Source organism: Podarcis vaucheri (assembly GCF_965113315.1).
Source record: "Podarcis vaucheri genome assembly, chromosome: 5".
NCBI classification, from domain to species: domain Eukaryota; kingdom Metazoa; phylum Chordata; class Lepidosauria; order Squamata; family Lacertidae; genus Podarcis; species Podarcis vaucheri.
Window position 1 is genome coordinate 103,291,573 of NC_138763.1, and position 15,699 is coordinate 103,307,271.

The 15,699-nt window shown below is 44.5% G+C and overlaps 1 protein-coding gene across 1 annotated transcript in view; it reads left to right on the top strand.

The window, feature by feature from the left end:
• FBLN1 (fibulin 1) overlaps positions 1-11,014 on the top strand; it is a 53,697-nt gene extending 42,683 nt beyond the window's left edge. Inside the window, exon 17 of the mRNA XM_082223118.1 lies at positions 8,985-11,014. Coding sequence (XP_082079244.1) covers positions 8,985-9,124 — 140 coding nt within the window. The 3' untranslated portion in view covers positions 9,125-11,014. The remainder of the gene's footprint in view (positions 1-8,984) is intronic.
• Positions 11,015-15,699: the final 4,685 nt, after the last annotated feature.

A 15,699-nucleotide genomic window follows, 5' to 3' on the forward strand; every position in this document is an offset into this window, starting at 1 on the left:
CCAAAGCTGAAATGACGCTAAATAATGTGCAGCAAGGGTGTGTCCCCATAATTATTTGCAAATTTGCAAATTTGTTTGTCTTTAAGGTGCCACAAGATTCTTTGCAATACGTGCAGTGTGGTTTGAACTCTCCAAATTCCATATTCAGCGTAAGGCTAATGTTCCATCAGCACAAGGATTTTTCTTGTGCTGTGTAATTTTCTCCCTCTCTCCTCTCCCCACGTGCCCCCTTAATCCGTTCTTGGGGTTCCCCCCACCCTCCAGAGCAGATTTAGAGGTGGCGGGGGGGCAGGAGGAGGGGAAGTCCTGTTGCACTATTGGGAATCCTTGCACTGGCTTCCACTAGCGGTATGATTCAGTTGAATATGGCCCAACACATTTTTATTAAGTATGTCCCAATTAGTGCAACCAAACTAACCAAAGCAAAATATTTCATGGTATGGTGAAGAAAATTAGTAAATCCAGAAAGTTGAGTGAGACATGAATACAAACACAAATGTTGCATTAAGAGCGTTGTATCCATCTAATTGACATGGACTGTGTGTGCTAAGATGTCAGAGTCCACTTTTGGCACAAGAAGGAAACAGGGATCTGCAACATCAACTGATGCAATTGGCAGGTAACATTTAGCCTTTTGGTTGGCCAGTCTTTCCAGAATAGGTCCCTGGCTCCTGCTTTTGCATAGTTCAAGTGATCTGCTTGCTTCACTTCAGATCTAGTGGCCTCGGGGATCCTGTGCTGGATTCCAGGTCTAGATTCAGGGACGATGCTCCGCAGCTCCGCATATTGCCAGCTCAGGAGTATTTGCGAGGAATGAGTTAAACAACAGAATGGCTCTTTTAAGTTCAAGATGCAAGGTTATTAGCAAACTGGCTAAGTGATACAAAATACAAGCAGAAACCAGACATGAAGGTGAACTGCCTGAGGGGCTGACATATTTTGAAGGTGGGCAAGAGGGAGGGAAATGTAATTATATCTTACAGCAACATAAATGAGCCAAAAGAATACCTTTAGCATCTGTCTGCAGTACCAGAAATCCCAATGAGGAGAAGATTGAGAAGACAAACAATGCTAAGTTTAAAACCAGCACCCTCCTGGCACTTGCAACAAGTAATGTTAGATAATCTCTATATTTTCCCCATTCTTTTTGGAATTTTTGTTTAGATCATCCCCTAATTGTATCTGTCATTTTGGCCAATTCAAGGTAATCAAATAATTTATCTTGCCTCTCTTTTTTGTTGGTACTATTTCTTTTTTCCAATTAAGAGTCTCACTACTGATGTTGCAATTCTCTTATTTTCACTTGCAATGTCGGAGTCTAATATGCCCAGCAGAAAAGCTTCTGTCTTTTTTTTATTATAAAGGTTTGTTTAAATATTTTCTTCAGCTTATCATATACCATATCCCAGAAGCTCTTAATTTTATTACAGGTCCACCACATATGTAGCAGTGTCCCCTCTGCTTGATTACACCTCCAACACATTTTGGATTTTGTTTTATACATCTTGAATATTTTGCTAGGTGTTATGTACCATCTATAAAACATCTTTAGAAAAATTTCCTTTATGGCTGCTGCTTCCTTTCTTTGCCACCTCCTGCAAGGCCAAATTTTATTTTCTCTTTTTGTGCAAGAGCAGTTCTGTGCGAAAGAGCTGCTTTAAAAATAGAAACATCATGGATGTGCCTCCAGCAACAGCCAGTGAGAAAAGGCAGGCTGTATCATTTCCCTTTAGCTAATGAAAGCATCACCACACATGTAAAAAAACCCCACACCTACACCACATGCAGCGTGCAATTTTGTATTGACTTTTCTGCCCTTATTCAATTATTCACGGATTGGGATAATTCAGATTTATCAGAGGGGAATTGTGGCTGTCACTTGAATGAGGAGGATTTCATGAGAAGGATATTTAAGAGTAAGAATAGAAGAGACACAGGAAGCTTCAGCTCCACATTAAACTTCAGTGTGGATGAGCCCAAGTTATTAGCCAAGAAAACCAACAACCTTTATATCGAGCTCAGCAGAAAATGCCCATTTCTCTCTCTCTCCTCCTACTTTTGGTTCTGGCCCCTCACTGTGAGACCTGACATGTGTGCCTCACTCCCACAGTCTAGTCCAATCTTTGGGAGAAGTGGGTTTGTTGCACGAGACCTCCCAACCACCAATTTGTGATTGCCTCCACGCAAAGAGCGTGATGGTTTGGAAGTGCCTTGTGACTGACCTCAGACCAGACTGGCAGAGCGAGCCTTCAAACTATGAGCCCTGGTCTCCCCTGTTTATCCAATATTTTTGCCAGGGTTGGTTCTTGAAGGCCAGGCCCTAGGTGTTTGTCATGCTTGCCTTGAAGAGAGCCTTACAAGCCCTCGAGATTCACATGACTGTATCAGGAAATATGCATCTTGGCACCTTCATGAACCAAGAGTTACTCACTGAGCCAGAGTTGTATGCCAGAGTTCCAGTGCAGTGTTGTCGAGTTCCACTGATGTGCCTCCTCAGATGAGGCTGCATGCTGGGTCCAAGGGCCTTTGCCTTGCCCTGTTGCAGGTAGAGTGGCAGGTGTGTCTGAATAAAGGCAGGTCTGCTCCTGCTGCCCTGTCAGCATGGTTGACAGATGCAGCATCCCAGCCTGGAATGTGCCTGTTGACAGGAGAGCGATGTTGTCCTGCTTGCTTTGACACAGCAACTGACATGGCACAGAAAGTGAAACTTCCGTGCATGTAACTGTAGTTGTTATTTTAGCCTTAGTTCTTGCATCCCCCCCCCCCCCGGATGGCTAGCTACCCATAAAACACAACAGTAAAAACGGTGTTGAAAATCGCAACAAAAACCCAACATTTTCACCCCCCAAAAATGGGACTTCAGTGCTCATCAGCAGGGTTGTGCCCAAGCACTGGACCTTTGCCAAGTGTCCGAGTGCCAGAATGAAAGGCTTTCTGGCCCTCAGCAGTCGGACGCACCGGAGCTCTGGTGAGACCCTGCTGGCTTGCACCACAACAAAAAATGGGAAATCCCAGGATGCAAACAGAAGCTGGGATTGGCTTCTGTGATTCCCGGATGTCCCCCTTAAAACAGGACACTTGGGGGGGTATGTAATACAGCCCCACACAACACAGTAATCAAAGACATAAAGTAATCAGTGCTGCAGTTGGCTCAATAGGACAGGGGTGTGGAAGCAAATTGTCTCCCCTATCGCTGTGGGTCAAAACTCAGAGAAGGGTGGGGTTATCCAACTATCAATCACCTGACGGTGATGTCCGGTGACCCCTTTTCACCTCTATGGTTTGAAATCAAACTATGTGGGGAAATGTGCAGCTGGCAAAATGCTCTGAAAGAACCAAGTGCCAGCTGATACTTGGGTCCTGTGGAGCACTTGGCAAGAGGCTTTGCAAGACCCAGTGGTCAGGTGAAGGTCAGCTGGGGTATGGTATGGGCCAAAAATGGCCTTATGGGCCAAATGAGGAGGCCTGAGGGGCTCCATTAGGCCAGAGGTCCCCCCCTTCAGTAAGGCCACTCTATGATCTGAAGGCCTGTGCAAATAAATAGGTCTTTGGGTGTCACTTGAATGAAAATCAGTTTGGGGCCCCCAGATCTGTACAGGGAGGGAATTCTGCAGACAGGGTGCTGCCCCTGAGAATGCCCTACAGGGCTCCCCATCAGATCTGAGAACCTGGGTTGACAGGTGAGAGACGCCACCACATAAAGTACTTTGGGTCTAAGCTCTTCAAGTCATTATGTACCTTGAATTGGGCCTTGATAAAGAGACCCATCTTGTCACTGGAAGTCCATGTGGCCTCACTGGGAGGAGGGCCTATGCCCAGTTTCAGATTTAGATGGAGGTAACTTGGCTACAGTAATCCAGCCTCTGAGAACTTCCCGGTTGTATTTCTGAGATGCCCTCTACATTGGACTTCTCTTGAAGACCGCTACAAGGACACTGCCCATTTGCTGCTTGGGGCAGCAAGGTGGCATTGCATGACCCCAATTGGCAGAGTATTGCACTGGCTGCCAGTGGGCTACCAGGACTCTTTAACCTCTTTAACTTGTCCCCAGTGTTGATGCTATAACAGAGGTTCACATCTTCAAAATCTCTGCTGAGCTGAACATTTTGGTACAGAGTTGCTTCTTTCAGTTATTGGAATCCAACAGTGGCATTTAATTTAGAAAGACATGTACAGTTTAAGGAAAGATTATTTGATATATATTCCATTTCCCAGTTCATACTAGTGGTGTTTTTTTTTTTTTTTGGGGGGGGGTGATCTGATTTTTGCTGACCTTTCAGCCTTTGTGTAGTTTCAAACAAAGCCCTGACGAAAAATGAGTTGCTATTCTACTAGGACTCCAAATCTGCATCCAAAATGTATACTAGGCAGCCATGTCTCTTCCAGCTTGACCCGCCTCCACTCCAGTATCCTGAATATTGCAATAAGCAAGATGTCAGGCAGGAGAGGCTAATAGGGTAACAAGAGCAGAGGAGGAATAGACAGGAGAAGCCATGGCTGCTTCATCTCTGACTGGATCAAGGAGGGATCCAACCTTGCCTACTGACCAGGGTATATGCAGAGTGGGAAAGAAATTGTCTGGATTAAATGATTGCATCCTATGGATTCATGTGTCATAGGTAAGAATCATAGAATCATAGAATCATAGAATCATAGAGTTGGAAGAGACCACAAGGGCCATCGAGTCCAACCCCCTGCCAAGCAGGAAACACCATCAGAGCACTCCTGACATATGGTTGTCAAGCCTCTGCTTAAAGACCTCCAAAGTAGGAGACTCCACCACACTCCTTGGCAGCAAATTCCACTGTCGAACAGCTCTTACTGTCAGGAAGTTCTTCCTAATGTTTAGGTGGAATCTTCTTTCTTGTAGTTTGGATCCATTGCTCCGTGTCCGCTTCTCCGGAGCAGCAGAAAACAACCTTTCTCCCTCCTCTATGTGACATCCTTTTATATATTTGAACATGGCTATCATATCACCCCTTAAGCTCCTCTTCTCCAGGCTAAACATGCCCAGCTCCCTTAGCCGTTCCTCATAAGGCATCGTTTCCAGGCCTTTGACCATTTTGGTTGCCCTCCTCTGGACACGTTCCAGTTTGTCAATGTCCTTCTTGAATTGTGGTGCCCAGAACTGGACACAGTACTCCAGGTGTGGTCTGACCAGAGCAGAATACAGTGGCACTATTACTTCCCTTGATCTAGATGCTATACTCCTATTGATGCAGCCCAGAATTGCATTGGCTTTTTTAGCTGCCGCGTCACACTGTTGGCTCATGTCAAGTTTGTGGTCAACCAAGACTCCTAGATCCTTTTCACATGTACTGCTCTCAAGCCAGGTGTCACCCATCTTGTATTTGTGCCTCTCATTTTTTTTGCCCAAGTGCAATACTTTACATTTCTCCCTGTTAAAATTCATCTTGTTTATTTTTGCCCAGTTCTCTAATCTGTCAAGGTCGTTTTGAAGTGTGATCCTGTCCTCTGGGGTGTTAGCCACCCCTCCCAGTTTGGTGTCATCTGCAAATTTGATCAGGATGCCCTTGAGTCCATCATCCAAGTCGTTGATAAAGATGTTGAATAAGACCGGGCCCAAGACAGAACCCTGTGGCACCCCACTAGTCACTCTTCTCCAGGATGAAGAGGAACCATTGATGAGCACCCTTTGGGTTCGGTCAGTCAGCCAGTTACAAATCCACTGAGTGGTAGCATAGTCAAGACCGCATTTTACCAGCTAATGCCAAAGAGAGAACGCGCTTCCATAGCCAGGGCTGTATTCCAGGGAGATTCCCTAACCCTCCACCCCCATCTCAGTTCCTGCCAATACAAGTCAATTTTATAAGAGAGGGGAATCCGTCCAAGGAAATGAATCTTATGTGTAACATTTTAGGGACTGGGGGGGAAAGGATGCTTAAAAAGAGAGGTGTGTTTATGGAATATGGCAAGCAAAATGAATGTGGTGAAAAGTCTGCTATTTCTCAGCATGCTGAAGATATTAGTCAGTATTTAAGTAGGACAAAACTCTAAGGTCATCACGGCATTCAGAAAAAAGGGTGCTGACAGCTGACATAAGCAAACGTTTATCTCTCCCATCAGATCCTAAGCCAATGTGTTCTTAGGGAATTGGTAGGAGACTGCTTCTGGAATGCCATACATGCTGCCGAGCTCTCCACTTTTGAAACATGACCTCAACTAAGATCTAAATGGGACACATATCAAATAATCCTTCCTTAAACTGTACGTTTCCTTCCAAATTAAATGCCACTGTTGGATTCTAATAACTGAAAGAAGCAATTCTATACCAAAATGTTCAGCTCAGCAGGGGTTTTGAATATGTGACCCTTCGTTATTCTGTATTTTGCACTTTCAGAAACTGACAGTGTAGGAGACAGCTAGCCATGTGTTCTGTTCATGGCGGAGGGCAGCAGACTCTAGGGAGAGAAGCAGAAGATGCTCTCAGGCAACCACAGGCCAGAGCCCTGTGAGTATTGGGGGTTTTCAGAGCAGAAAGCAGTTTGAAAGGCAGATTATATGCAACTATATATAAAATAGTCACCGAACAATATATATGACCAGCCAGCAATAAATATCCACTGGGCAGCTTACAAACAATATTTAAATTTCTTTTTATTATTAAACTCAACAATCAATAAGACAGCACCTGCAACCCCCTGTTGCAGCTTCTGGTAAATGGATTTTGTGGGGGGTTTTCTTTTTAAATTATTTCAAAAATCTGTTTATCCCAACTTAACCATGAAAGGAAAGGAACATTGGTGTTCATTGTGGCAATCAAAGCTTCTCTGAAGCTACAGTCTTTTTCCAAGTTTAGTTGCTTGTTTCCATTGTGAACAGTGTATTTTCTACAGAGGAAAGCACCAGGGGTGGCCTGTCCTGTTTTGGCACCTGAGATCAAATGGTAAGGTGCCCCCCACCACGGCGTGCTTACCAGGATTGTGCAGAGGTGGCTTCCAGGTTCTGGAAGTAGGGCTCCCCCCTTGTGTGTGTGTGTGTGGGGGGGAGAGGCACCAATGCCACTGCCAGAAAAGTGAGATGTGAGAAAAGACAGCAGCAGCAAAATCTTGTGCAGAGTCCTGTGAGATCTTGCAAGAGCTCTTTAGGATCTCATGAGATTTTGCAGGGCTCTTGCAAGATCTTGCCAGAACCTGCTGCTGCTTCTCCAGTGATGGCGGATGGGGGCCTGTAGGGGGGGGTGCTCCATTGAGATTCTGCTGCCTGAGGGAGGTGCTTCAATCTGCATCATGGGAGGGCTGGCCTTAAAAAACACAAACCTTGAAATGTGCAACAAGTGGGTGAGGTAAGAGCTTTCCCACTCCAATATCTCTCTATGAATAAATGGTGGAAACTTCTTTTAAAGGGCTTCCTAATTAGGCAGATCTTAAGAGTTGAGTAGGGACGTGGGTGGTGCTGTGATCTAAACCAGTGAGCCTCTTGGGCTTGCCGATCAAAAGGTCGGCGGTTCGAATCCCCGCGACGGGGTGAGCTCCCGTTGCTCGGTCTCTGCTCCTGCCAACCTAGCAGTTTGAAAGCACGTCAAAGTGCAAGTAGATAAATAGGTACTGCTCCGGAGGGAAGGTAAACAGCATTTCCATGCGCTGCTCTGGTTCGCTGGCCAATAGTACGTCAGCTCCCTCGGCCAATAAAGCAAGATGAGCGCCAGAAGCCCAGAGTCATCCACAACTGGACCTAATGGTCAGGGGTCCCTTTACCTTTAAGAGTTGAGTACCATTAATGCATCTTTCAGATTCAGAGCAAGCCTTTTTGTATAAGGAAGAAAACAAAGCCCATTAATGTCCCTATGTGCTTAAGAAAAAAACAAAAACAGTGTCTTTAATACTTTCTCAACCTCTGAGCCGCTCACTTTGTGTTCAGCTTCCATGAGATAGACACGTTTCTGGATTTGGTTATTCTGAAACACCATGTATGTAGTATATAAAGGGGAAAATTTTAAATGTTAATGCTTTTTCATTGTTATTTCCATTATTTATATATTGATTTACTGCATGGCGCTTTACAAAGCAAACAAAACAAAGTGAAGTGCAAAAGAGGCCTCTGCCCTGATTAGCCTACAGCCAAAAGTCAGCCACCAGGAGAGTCAGGAAAGGAACTAACCCTGCTCTTCGGAAGGCCCCCTGCTCCTGCAGCTACCTCTACTTGGGCCTTATTCTGCTGGAGATGAGGACCAGGAAAGGTCGCCCAAAGGCACCATGGAAGAGGAAGGTTTTAGCCTGGGGTGTGAAGGGCGGGAAGCCACCTCACAGGTGTTCTCCGAGGCATTGTGAACACATCTGCAAATGGCTCTTTGTTTGCAGCATATTCAGCCGACCCTTCTCTTTAGAAACTACATTCATAGTGGCCTTTTTCTCCATGGTGTCTTCTAAACTTCCTTGCTGCCACAGCTTCTTGTCTTCACCACCTGGAGCAGGGCATCAATGAATTGATCTTCATGACTGTGTCATTTCATGTGGTTGGGAGCAGTGCTTAAGATCCTCTGGTCCCAAATTACTTTAAAATAAAAACCAGTCCTCTGAAACAGACTGCTAAAACAGCAGAACACCTCTCTTAAAGGCCCCATTCTCCCTGTCAACACCCTGGTAGTCGCACTGTAGACAAACTGAAGTTTTCAAACTTGCCTCCAAAGGTAGGTTTTTGTACAGAATATTACAGGAATCTAACCTGAAGGGGTTCCTGCACTGCAGGGGATTGGACTAGATGACCCTTGGCGGTCCCTCCCAACGCTGCTCTTCTATAATTCTGCGACCAGGGCATGCATGATGACTGTGGCCTGTTGCACAGCCTGGGAGATTGGCTGGAAGCTTGTGACACTCCATAAGCCAAAGGCCACAGAATGGAATAGCCACATCCCCTGTGGGAAACGACCTGACCAGAAGGACTAAGGTCATTACTCAGTATGGCAGAGCTGAGCCCAGTTATATTTGTGGCACTAATTCTTCTTCCTCCTCCTCAACCCACAGGTGTGGTTCGCCAGGTGAAACCCATCATTGGCCCCTTCCATGCTACCTTGAAGCTGGAGATGAACTACGTCATTGGAGGGGTTGTCTCACACCGCAACGTTGTCAACGTGCACATCTTTGTTTCGGAGTACTGGTTCTGATCCACCTCGCCACCTGGGTAGAAGCAGGAGAGCTTCCAAGTGAAACTCTACCACAAACTCATAGAAACGTTCTGCACACCTTTGGGGGCAGGGAGGGTTGAGACGAGGGTTGGGGTTGGGAGTGAGACCAAATAGCTTTCTTTTCAAGTAACATTTCTGGTTTATAGTTTAATTAAAGGACCAATAGCAAACTATCTAAAATAGAAGTAGGATGGAGCAATAACCTTTGAGTCTGATCTAGCTGGATTGTATATACAAATAAATAGTGTGTCCAGCTCCCTCTCCTTCTATGGGGTTTTAAATTCTGTTTTGCTGAGGTCTTTTAGTCAGGGTGCTGCATGCAAGATTTTGCAGGATCAGAGCCTTGCCTGCCCTCACCCTCCCTACTTCCACCTTCTTGATTGCCTTGCCTGGCTATCAAATTAATTTTTTCATTGTAAAAATCTAGAAATCACCTCTGATGAATTTGGGGCATTACCAGGGGTTTTGTTCAGCTCAGTTCTGGCACCTCTCAGGTCGGCACCAATGCCATTATAAGAGAACAAGGGAGGCGTTTTTTGTGAGTTCTGGCACCTCTTCTTTTAGGAAAATAGCACTGGGCATAACTGACCTCGAAAATGACCCCTCCGCTACACATATTCCACATATATTCTCTTGCAATGAGTGGGGCGGGTGGGCGGAGTTCTCTGGTGCTTCAAAATAGGTGTGTATTTTGGGGATTTTTTTAATCTGAAAGTTTCATTAAAAGGCATTAGCATTAGGTAGGCCCCAACTAAAGTAAATGGTAGAAAAATAAACACTGTGTATGCCAAGGTATTGAGGGGCTAAATGACCCCAGTATTGGGGAAAATGTCACTTAAGATGTGGTACCTGATGTGAAATCAGCCACTAAGAGAAGGATGTGCTCATGATTTGTTGTCTTGGATCCAAATGGCACTTTGGGTTTCCCCCAAACAGCAACCTCTCATGTCACAATGCAGTCTGCTTTTTAAACAGAGGAGAGTTTCAAAAGCAGTCTGTGATATGGCAGGAGAACCTGCTGTTTAAAGCAAAAAAGAAAAGAAAAGTGCAACAGGAACAAGCAATAATCTTTTTTGAGCTTGCCTAAGGTAGGGCTGCAGGCCTTTTCTCCATCTTATTTTAACTGTGCATCCTGAAGGTTTAGAACTGAAGGGGGAAATGCGTGAATTTGGAACTCCTTAATCTGCAAGATCCCCGAAAGGCGTTAACAACTCAAGGCATTGCAGACCCCAGATACTTCCCTAGAGTTACGCCTCTTAGGCTAGAAAAGGAGGGGGCCTTTCCAGAGTGGGGGGCCCAGACCGCTGTCCAGGGATGGCAGGTTCTGACTCCCATCCTGTAGACTATACTACTTTTAGTGGCTTTTGAGATCCCCATTTCTTTGGTGACAAACTAGAATGAAATCAACAGTGCAGTGGAACCAAGTAATTCGAAACCTTTATGCCATGATCCAGCAGCAGAGATATGTACATAGAAACAGTACGTACCTATTGTGGATACATACTAGATTGGGATTGGTGTTTTAGAAGCTAAAATTATGTTTAAAATTAGTCATGGTGAAGGGCCCAATCCAGTTGCAGTGATGGGCTGCAGAACAGCTGGTGGCTCCAGATGTGGGTGGACATCACACTGAGGCACATCCCAAAGAGTCCTCCCACTAGGGCTCAGGTGAGCATGGATTTAGGCCACCATTATGCACACAGGAGGGCTTCTTGCTGGGTTGGAGCAATCGCGTATGTGGCTTCTTATGTATCACTCTGAAGTATGACCCAATAATGTAATGAAACTCAATAAATGAGTGTTGTTTGTATCTACAGTTTCTCTCAACCATGTATCGTTTTTAGGAAAATAAACTTTTTCTTTTTTTAACAGTTGTTCATCTAAGTTCCCTTAATTTTAACAATATAACTGAATATTCACAATGTGCATCATAAGGAATAAGCAGTCAAGAGTTAAGGTGTGTGTGTGTGTGTGTGTGTGTATATGAGAGAGAGAGAGAGAAAGAAAAAAAACACAGAAGTGAGAGAAAGAATTAAAATGTTAAGAATCATTAGTGGAACCTCTGAAGATTGCCATCCATCCATGGTCTGTTGGTCTGACCAGGCAGATGTGGAGCAGTAGGTGCAGTTTCTCAAACTTGGGCCCTCAGCTGTTGTTAACTACAAATCCCATCATCCCTAGCTAGCAGGTCCAGTAGTCAAGGATGATGGGAGTTGTAGTTCAACAACAGCTGAGAACCCATGTTTGAAAAACACTAGTGCAGAGAATGTCCTTGGCAGGGAGCCGCCTGAGAGGGAGGATGGGGACCCTACCTCTGTTCCTGTAGATACTAGAGAAGGGGAGGCAGTTCCACTGTTCCCCGTTCTGCCCATTTTGTGGAGTGGAAATATCCCCTGGCAACAGGGGAGGCTGGACAGCTAGAGTAGGAGGAGCTAGCTGGGCTGACCTCCATTCCGTCACCAAGAAGATGGTACCAGCTCTGGTCGTTGGGAACAACCCCCCCCTCCAAGCAAACCAGTCTTGTGAGGAGAGTCTTGCAAGTGAGCAAGCCGCATCTTCCTTTTAAAAGCTTTAGAGGACACTGAAGCTAGAAGTAGATCTCATGACCATGCTGGGACAGTGAGGGTGTACATACAGAGCATTGCTTGCTAGATTGAAGTGTACAGAGCATTATCTGCTTGCATGGAATTTCTGGGGCTCCTGAAGCTCTCATGTTCACACGTGCCAGAATTTCAAGGCAATGCTTGCTTCTATAGTAGCCAGCTTTTTTTTTTTTGACTTCCGGAGGCGGCGCGAAACGAGCAATGGCGGTCCTCTTCAGTCTCTGAAGAGGGGCTCCGCAGGAAAGGATCGTTCGCTACGGCACAGCGACGATCCCCTAAGAAAAACCACGAGCAGAGTGAGCTCGTGGCCGTGGGACTCGGCGGGCACCTGGAGCGACCCCCAAAACGAAGAAGGGACCCCGTAAGGGGCTCCGGAAGCGCGGAGGGGAAGCGGTGCTGAGAGTACATCGCTCTTTCTGCGGGAGCGAAGCCGCGCGGCTGTTGCTGATGAGCGCCGACCTTTCTTCCTTAAGCATTGGACTCTAAATCACCTACTCGTGAGTAAGAAGGGTTTTAATTCGGAACTGCAAATTGGAAATTTGGCTGAAAGCGGGAGACGAGAAAAAGGAAGTCCGTCTCTCGGTAGCGCTTAGAGATCAAAGGCAAAGGAACAGACAAGCTGGAAGCAATAGAAAGGGATTCTAAAACAGGAAGCATCATGCGTCTGGCGGAGCTGGCAACTGAAAGGAAAGGCAAGCCTTCTTTTTTCTTTATGTCACTGTGTTGATTTAACTTAGAGACCTTCTCCTCTTGTGGATTCTAAAAACTTTAAAAAACCCAGTCCCGGACTGGCAGGGGGAAAAGGGTTGTTTTGCGGATACATTTATAAAGTTGAAATGGATACATAGAGGCATTATTGGAAGATACAATTAAGCAACTGTATCTTGCACCTTCAGATGGGACTATCGTGGTAACATTGAAAGGGCTCTGCAAGTGGAAAAAAGTTTTTAAGGATTATTGTTAACTTATTCAGCTGCAGGAACTTTAATGGCGACCAAAACTTTATTCCTTCTTTCCTGAACTGTAACAATACTCCCTCTAGTGGAGTTTGGGATTTACAAATTCCTGAGAACTAACTTTGTTTTGACTCTCTGCGGTTTGGTTATCTTCTTTGAGGCCTGTCTTTCCCATGGAACATTTGACAGTTTGACCTTGAATCCAAAGACAGGTGTGGAATGAGTGGCCCTCCAAAAACAAGAGCTGCGTCTAAAGCAGGGAAAGGCCAACTTGTACAAACAACTTTGACTTCCCAGTCTCGCAGATCTTCAGTCCCTGCTGTTTTACAGGGAGCTGTACCCTCAACAACAGCTCCATTCAAGGAAGCTGAACAGCCAACAACTGAGGATATGGCAGCAGGGGGATCTGGCACCCTTCTAGATGAAATGCTACAACAATTTGCAATTTTAAATAAGAAGGTTGATGACCAAACAGCAAAAATTGACTTAGCCACATCCTCAATCACCAAACTATCTGAACAAGTGGCTAAGCATTCACAAGAAATTGGGAATTTAAAGGACGCCACATCTGAGAATCGGAAACTGGCCGAGGCTGCAAACGAAAAAGCTGATCAAGCAATCCAGAAAGTGGACGAATTGAAAGGAGAGGTAAGGCCACTACATAAACATATCAGCAGGCCTATCTGTCTATGGTGGAACTGAAAAACAGGGAAAATAATTTAAGATTACGCTCCATCCCAGAGATTGAGAAAGAGGATCTGACCGGCTTTTTGACAACAGAATTCTCAAAATTCTGGGGCATAAAGGAAGATACAGACTTTAAAATAACAACTGCATTTAGATTGGGAAGAGTCGCCAGGAAGGACAGGCCCAGAGACTGTTTGATCATCTTAAGGACCAAGCAGGAGAGAGACAAATTACTTGACCTACACTTCAATAAAGCACTCGAGATCCAGGACAGAAGAGCGGAAATTTATAAGGATATTCCTAAACAATTACTGGATCTCAGATCTAACTACACTGATCTAGCTGGACTTCTGAGAAGTAACAGGATACCTTACAGGTGGGAGTTTCCACAAGGCCTATCATTCAACTACAAAGGAAAGAAGGTTAAAATTAAAACGAAAGAGGACAGCCAGAAGTTTCTACACGACCACGGAGAAGACCTGCAGAAGGGAGTAGCAGTTCCTTGGCCTCCACCAGAATCTGGAAAAGAACCAGCACCCTCAGATTTGGACAAAAAAGAAGACGCCCCACAAAGAACAACAACAGATTGATACAGGATGTCTCTGCAGCTGTACAGTTGGAATATTAATGGCGCAAAATCCCCGGAAAAACGCAAAAGGATTTTTCATATTTTGAAGAAAGAACATTTGGATATAATCTGTCTGCAAGAAACTCATGTGACCAGGCTCCATAGGAAAGTGTTAATAAACAAAAGATTAGGCCAAGAATTTATTTCATCAGACAGAGTTAAAAAGAGAGGCGTGGTGATCTACGCAAAGGAGAATCTACTACCAAAATTTTTGTTTAAAGACGAACAAGGAAGAATCCTGGCAATTGAAATACAAACCCAAGGAGAAAAAGTTTTGATACTAGGAATTTACGCACCAAATGAGGGGAAATCAGAATTTTACAAGAAGCTACATGAGACATTACTGGACTATCTGGACTACTCTAACATCATTATGATGGGAGACATGAATGGGGTGGTCTCCACTTATATGGATAAGTCACAGAACCAGAACTTGACCAAGGATGGAAGACTACCAAAAACTTTTTTTGAACTAACTGACAATATGGATTTGATTGATCTATGGAGGACGAGAAACCCCTTAGGTAAAGAAGGAACTTTCTTTTCTGAGGCTCACCTGTCATGGACAAGAATCGACCAAATTTGGACAACTAGAGGGCTGGCACCTAAGACTACAAGAGTGGAAATCTGCCCAAAGACCTGCTCCGACCACAACGCTCTGAAAATGGAAATGAGATTTACTACTGCCGATTCCTTCAGATGGAAAATGAATGACAACCTGTTAAGAGATCAAGAGATTGTAAAGAAGGCCCAAAAAGCTTTAAAGGACTATTTTGAAATTAACCTGAACACCTCGGTGGAAAAAAGAATAATCTGGGACGCAAGTAAAGCTGTTATGAGAGGGTTTCTGATACAACAGAATACGATTAAGAAAAAACTTTGGAACGGGAAAAAGGACAAGATATTAGAGAAGATAAGAGATGGAGAGAAAAAATTAAGATTGAATCCAAAATCAAAAGAGACTTTAAGAGAAATAAAATTCCACCAGTCACAATACATGAAATTGATTAACCAAGAAGTGGAATGGAAAATTAAACAAATGAAACAAAGATCCTTTGAATCTGCGAATAAATGTGGGAAACTGCTAGCTTGGCAGTTGAAAAAGAGACAAAAATTAAATTATGTTACCAACCTAGAAGTTGAAGGGAAAAATATTCAGAAACCGGGAGAAATTAGAAAGTGCTTCCAGAAATACTTCAAAAAACTGTACACCCAAGGGTCTGAGGAAGTGATTGAGATAGAACAATTCTTGAAAGACAATGGCCTACCAGAACTATCTCAAGAGAAGAGATCAATCTTGAATTGTAAAATAACACAACAGGAAATTGAGGATGCCATTCAGAATATGCAGCTAGGCAAATCTCCAGGCCCTGATGGACTTACCTCCAAGTATTACAGGATGTTAAAAGACTACTTGATACAACCATTAATGGAGGTTTGCAACCAGATCATGGGGGGAGGGAGGGCACCAGAAACGTGGAAAGAAGCATTCATCACACTGATACCTAAAGTGGAAACTGAAAAGACTCAACTTAAGAACTACCGCCCCATCTCACTCCTAAACGTGGATTACAAAATATTTGCAGACATTTTGGCAAATAGATTTAAAAAAGTACTAAATGAAGTAATTCATAAGGACCAAGCAGGCTTTCTCCCAGGCAGGCATTTGTTTGACAATAC